We start from the raw sequence: 6,638 nt of genomic DNA, 5'->3' as shown, positions 1-6,638 counted from the left end.
CTCTTGCCTGATATGTGGTCACACCAAACCATCTTTTATGTAAGGAAAAACCCCAGTAGTCATGGTACTTTTCAAATAGTTTTTATTAACAACAATATGGATTCAACTTCGTCAAGAATTTACAATTAACATTGTAATGTACTGGCTAATGTTGTTGCAGGGTCAGTGGAAGCAGCCATCATGCTTTCTAAGCCTGCTATGAAACTTTCTTTTTGTCTTTCAAAGAAGKCAAAAATGCTTCCAATAGCAGATGATTTTAGATATGTCTGGAATTGTCCTGTGTGTGGCCACCGCCGAATGATTGGCCACATTTGCATCCAGATGAATGAACAGAAAAATATTACATGCTTCCACTGACGTTGCAGGGGACAAGTCTTATTTCAAAAACTAATTAATCTTTTTAGACAGTGACAGCATTKTGTGTGATGTTGTAATCCATTTGAATTAAGTCAATTAACACACCTGGAAAAAAAATGTGAAGCAGAAATATCTGGGACAAATTCTTTTCTGACCTGTATTTCATTCAAACCTAGTGAATCCAAAAAGATTGCATGACATATGAGTCAGGATAAAAGTTGGCCCAGAGAGGCAAGTTCATTTCTGGTACACATGGTTCAGTTCCTGCAAGGTCAGTGGAACTGAGCCTGATTATCTTAACGGAGGCTGAGCTTCACCCAGTTGGGCAGTGAATTCATTGAAGTCAGTGAAGCCATCCACGGATGAATTTAGCCTCGGGTGTTCAAACCCTTTTTTTCCATTCCTTTGCTGTTATATTTTCTTTTTCTGCTGACTCCTATTTTCTGAATATTCTGATTTTCTCTGTGCTTTTAAAAAGTGTCCCTTCTCTCCTTCCCTTTTTATATTAGTACTTTGTGCGTTATTTTTTATATAGTCAATGTGACAAGGGTAAATTCAGCTAAGTATTAGTTTCCTCAGGAAATAACTGGAATATTACCATTTTCACTTCAAACAGATGCCCAACAAAATCAGGATTTGAATCTGTTCCCAATTCAAGAAAAATTCTTGAATTTCATAGAATGAGTGAATTCCATAGAATTTTTGCTTGAGTAAGGATTGCAGGTCCCAATCCAGAAATACTACTATACATCAGATGTTCTACTATACATCAGTAATTCAGCATGATTTGACTTACCACAGAAAAGCAGGTGAATTACTCATCACCATATTATAATGAGAGCAGTCACTCTAAGTASGATTATTTCAAAAACATATGGAACAACTGTGGGCACTGTAAATAAAAGTGTATGATCTTTGCAATCTTGAACCCTAGGCTAAAACATCATATTTAAATAAAAAGTATAGATCATATAAGCCAGGAGCAAATACAAATTTTTGAACACATAATAGTAATTGAAATGATTCTTTTCAGCTCTCTCTTCATTCAGGTAGAAGAACATACTGACCAAAAAACAATTATTTGGATAAGGCTTAATTCCTGAAGCTCTTAACTTAATTTCAGTTTCTCTCCTCAAATAGTTCTCAAGTGGATTGTAAATCCAAAAAAAAAAAAAAAAGTTCTTTTCCCTGACTTGTGAACAATTCTTACTAATTGTCATGAGCTGGGCTTTAACAAGGAGCTCAGGACAAGACTTAGAAAAGCCAGACAGGCCGTTCTTTTGTGAAATCAATGAATGACTGTCAGTCATGACACTGTCTTTTAAAGAGAGAGCATAGAAACAGGAAACTCCTCAAGAGGAAATATGACTAAAGCTTATAAAAATCCAAACAAACAATTCTTCCTCTTTAAAATTTCATATATTCACTACTCTTTCTATTTTCTATCAATATTATGTTAAAAAACCCTATATGATAAGACTTGCTTCTACAAAAATAATAATGGTGAGCATAAAAGAAAAAAAAAATTAGAATTTTAAACCTTAATTTGAAAAGATATGATCTTCTGGATTTATTAGTACTTTGTAAAGACATTAATATTTTCATACATAATTTATAGAACTCATTCTTTTGTGCACAAAATTGTATTAAATAAATTAACTTAAAGTTAGAAGGACTCAAGCATCTCATTTAAGGCAAAAATACCAAGTTTCTGTGAGATAAATTATCAGCAAACCCCAGGGCCCTGTTTCTGTGCAGAATCAGTACAGGCAGGGCCATTGCTCAGTTCTCCCATCGACGCCTTCCGGGTGCAATGGGGTGCAACCATCTGCTCCTGCAGATGAAGGTGGAAGAGTGGTGTCCAATTCATGATGCCTTGATTTTTCAGTCTTGTCAAGGAGGGGAAGGGAGTTTCATTATGGACACACAGYTGCCATGTGCCCAATCTCTTGCTCCTTAACTGAGCCCAACTGCACATTTATGCCTAGGTCAGCAGAAGGCTTCACATGAAAGGCAAGAAAGGCACCATAAACAGGAAAAAGGAAAAAATAGCCTAAAAAACAATTTAAAATTTTAAAATTTTCAATACTTTAAACTTACATATCTGTCTGGATAAACTGCAGACATTCAAATAAGTTAATAGTTAAATGAACTGAGATGTGGAAAAAAATGTATTTATCCTCACAAAATTGCTGTTGTAGTCAGGCTTCAGTATGGTCAGATTGCACATAAAAGAAAACAGGAAAGGCTGAATGTGGTGAATTATATGGCAAATCAGCAGTGAGGAAATTGTGCTTCAAGGTGTCTTTCAGGATTTAACAACTGAAGTTTGCTCCGGCATAAGCCATGGAACACAGTGTACCATCCATGGACCCCGTATAATGACACAATATATACACTCTACAGTTTGCATGTACTTTCACATAATAAAGTTGTCATGTAACATCCAGGAATACTTCTGTAAAGCAAATGGAAGCAGAAGTTACAATGGTTTCATAGTAAACAGATTAGGTCCTTCACAATACAATCTACAGCATTTAGCCACATTTAAGACTGGAGTGATGTTTTTGATGCATATAGCGAGTTCCCAGCGGGTCTGGGCCTTGAGAAAACACTGCCCTGAGTGAGCTGGCACTGGCACACCCGTACATTCAGTATTCCTGCTGCTAGAGGGAAGCTGAGCCCAAGCTGGGTTGTCTACAAGCCTGTGGTGCAGGTGGGGTGTAAATCTGGCGAGAGGCAACACACAGAAACTTCATTCAGCTGGGAAGAGTGAAAGCTGCTTAGGCTTTGTGAGGGTTCTCCCAGTGGCAAAGCCTTGCTGGCCATGTGCAGGCAGGCCCTAACACTGCTCCTGCATCTCAGCAGAAGTGAAGTGTAGATTAGAGTAAGAAATAAAAGAGGATCTATTAGGCAGGAATGCCCAGTCTGATGTAMGCTTTGAATTTGAAAACTTGGGTTTTAGCAGGAAGGAGTCTGACAGTCCTGTGTTGAAAAGTGCACAAGAAATGACTGTACTTGGGACACAGTGTTGAGCTATAAGAGTGGAACCACTTTCCCTCTCACCACCTCCCTTTTTATTAAAAAAGCAACAAACCCTTGCCTCATTTTTTTTCTGTTAAGCTGGTTTTCTCTACTTCTGTTTCCATTTCTGATTGCCTATATGGCCTTTTTTTTTTTTTAAATAACACTCAATATCTGTGAAAAAAAAATCATGTAACTTTTTCTTTCTTTACCTTTCTTGTTTTATTTTCTGGGATCATTTTTCCTTCCTACCGATCTAAATCCCTATTATGTTTATTTATTTTYTCATTGATTGTGTTGAGTTTATCTCTCCCCTGTTCTGTCCTCTTTAGTTTTACTCTGTATTTCAGTTCCTCGTTTTCCCTTCTTTCCCAGCCTTATGAAGAGCTGACATAGTAGGGTTGGGACTGCAGGGAAAATTGCCAAAATTTCCACATGAAGGAAATATTGCTTCTACAATAAAGGCAGAACCTGCTTCCTTCCCTCACCTACTGCTGCCAAAATGGTTCAGATTCACAAGTCAGCTTCGCAATGAGACTGGAAGAAGGAGAGATTCCCTTGAAATTTCAGTGCAGTCACCCACATTATCCACTTCTGAGGCCAGCCCCGAGTCTTAAAATACAAATCTTTTGTAATAAAAGAGTTCTTGTTATAAAGAACAATGTGATAGTGGTGTGTCAGGTACTTCTGCCACAGCACTAAATCACCAAAAATCAGATATTAACGTACTGTTTTTCAGAGCTAGAAATAACTCATTACTGATGAGCTAATGTGTGTATCTTGCAACTGGCAGCCATTTCTAACCCCATGTTACTCATTTCCTTGGTACCTTGCTAGCAGCTGTAGATAATCTTTGTTGTAAACATAAATTATCATCTAAATCAGGACATTATATATATATATTTAATTAGTTCAGAAGCAAAGTGCTTTAAACCTTAAGATTTTTACTTCTGCCCCGTAGAAACAGCGCTAGGTCTAAATGCTCAAAYTTTTGTTTTTTTGATACATCCTGCAGCATTAGCTTTGTAGGCAACTCATTATTTAAACCTACTGTACTACATGAAAGGCTGCCGTACTGTAGGTGTAAATTTGGATGTTAGCCATTGCTTAGACATGCATTTTCATGCAACTAGGAAATATGGGCTCATTCAACTGCTTTGCAGATTCATCCTGATTTTTGTGATTTTATCTTATTAAAAAGGCTTTCCAAACAGTTCATGCTATGATATGTATGAYTAGAGGAATGACCCAGCCAATGAAGAAAGCCAGAAGTTATTTGAGTTTGACATGGAGCAGATTGAGTGCTTCTGTACCATCCCCTGGCTTGCAGATGTTTTGAGATGATCTTGATATTCCAGTCCTTAGAGAGTCAGCAGACAGAGTTGTTTCCACTAACGGGCGCGAGATGGCTTCAGTAGTCTCTGTCCCTGCCTCTGTCTCCAACTCTTCATCCGTTATAAATAATTTTGACTCCCTCCATTTGGAGTATACATCTTGGCTACCTCTGGAACCACTGGAGTCACTGCCAGTCATCTGTATATTCAGTTCTTCTGTTGACTGTATAAGGTTTTGTACGGATAAAGATTTTCCTAAATCCATTTGCACCACAGGTTTAACTGAGAGCAAAGGTTCCCCTTCTGTATCCAGACTTTTTCTCCATGTGAGATCCTTTGTTGTACTGGGCTGTGCAACTTGTCCATTATCCTTTGATGCAACAAGGCAAGCGGTGACATTAGAAATATTTTCCTGTGTGGTTACAGGAATAATATGAATGGGCTCAGGCCTACTGATATGCTTCATTGATGAGAAAGGTGGTATTTGTAATGTTGTCGGAGTGGCTGGCTTAGCTGTCTGGTTTATTTGGTTYGATGTATTACTAACTGTTGCAGGTCCATCATTTGGCACTTGTGTTGCTTGACTATGCATAGCTGGACTAAAAGCATAGTAAGCCTGAGTGCTAAATTCATTTGGTGTCAGTATAAGCTGCAGGCCACGAGGCAGATTGGCACTAGCTGATCTGGATACACATCCACTAAGTTGTGCAGAATTAGACAAATCTTTGCTGTCTGATGGACTCTGATAATCAGAAGTCTGCTCACACTCGAAAGCTGGCATTTGAAATGAAGCCAAAGTGAGCGCGGATGCAGATCCTTTWCGCAAAACTTGTTGATAAATATCTAATAGACAGTCCAGTTTTGACTCAATGGATTGTACCTATATGAGAGAAAAAGGTCAACATTAGTGCCAAATACTAATTTAAAATATTTGGAACCCAAGCAAAGGGAAAATGTGACTGCTGAAGAGAAAAATAGCTTGATGTATGCTATTGACCCTTGAAAAAGAATGTCAAAAACCATGCATATTTTTCATAAGCMAACTGAGAAAAGGGAAAAATGGTTAAGGTAATACGACTCATATGATTTTTATTTCAACAATAAATGAAGCAGATATTAGAAAAATATATTTTACCTGTTCAGCTTTGGAAACTGGCAACGAAACACAGAAAAGGCATGAGCAATAGAGCAATAAAAGCAAGACAGAGCAACACAGATAATTACTTTACCTGTTTCTCCACTTTGACTACCCGTCCTAACATACTGACATCATCAGTTGTCTCATGCTCTGCAGGATTCTTTTCTCTGCTTCTTTTATCTGCTGTGATTTGACCCTTCCCAAGAATTTGGTCAACACTGTAAGAGAAGTCAAAAGCTGTTGTGATTCCTGGAACTGGCATAAACATGTGTTTGCTATATTTATATATTAAAAATTAAAATCACAGTATTTCAGAAAAGCTCTCAAGGAAGGACACAAACATAATTTAATTAATTAAGGGAGAAGAAAAAAAGGAGTGATTTTTGAGCATATTGACTGCTTTTCTTTTTCATTGGTACTAACCAGGAGCCAGAACTTAGCCATTATCTGGGAGAGCCAGGGCTAGACTTGCTGAAAGGGGGAGGGAGGAGGTGGCCTCTCCAACTGCTTGATGTTGTGGAGAAACAGACATACCAGTGCCACTCCCAGCTCTCCCATCCCAACAACAGCATCCAGTCCTGGGAGAGCTGTCATTTTGAAACAGGAATCCCTAACCTTCGCTGATAGTGATAAATATGATGCAATGTTGTTCTTCTAAAAAAATTACTATTGCTAGGTATTAATATATATCTATTTATTATTATATATATATGTATGTATATATATATATATATATATATATATATATATATATATATATATATATATATATATATATATATATA

General features: G+C 37.4%; 1 protein-coding gene across 1 annotated transcript in view; it reads right to left on the bottom strand.

Moving 5' to 3' along the window:
- Positions 1-6,638, bottom strand: part of KCNQ5 (potassium voltage-gated channel subfamily Q member 5) — a 269,055-nt gene continuing 262,417 nt past the window's right edge. The window contains exons 13-14 of the mRNA XM_057369068.1: positions 5,945-6,071; positions 1-5,595 (exon numbers count right to left, since the gene is read on the bottom strand). Coding sequence (XP_057225051.1) covers positions 4,654-5,595; positions 5,945-6,071 — 1,069 coding nt within the window. The 3' untranslated portion in view covers positions 1-4,653. The remainder of the gene's footprint in view (positions 5,596-5,944; positions 6,072-6,638) is intronic.

The sequence above is a fragment of the Malurus melanocephalus genome, unplaced genomic scaffold, assembly GCF_030028575.1.
Source record: "Malurus melanocephalus ecotype Western Australia unplaced genomic scaffold, MMel_1.1 scaffold_4, whole genome shotgun sequence".
In the NCBI taxonomy this organism is placed as follows: domain Eukaryota; kingdom Metazoa; phylum Chordata; class Aves; order Passeriformes; family Maluridae; genus Malurus; species Malurus melanocephalus.
The sequence above is the reverse complement of the archived record's forward strand: the minus strand, read 5'-3'. Positions and strand labels throughout refer to the sequence as shown.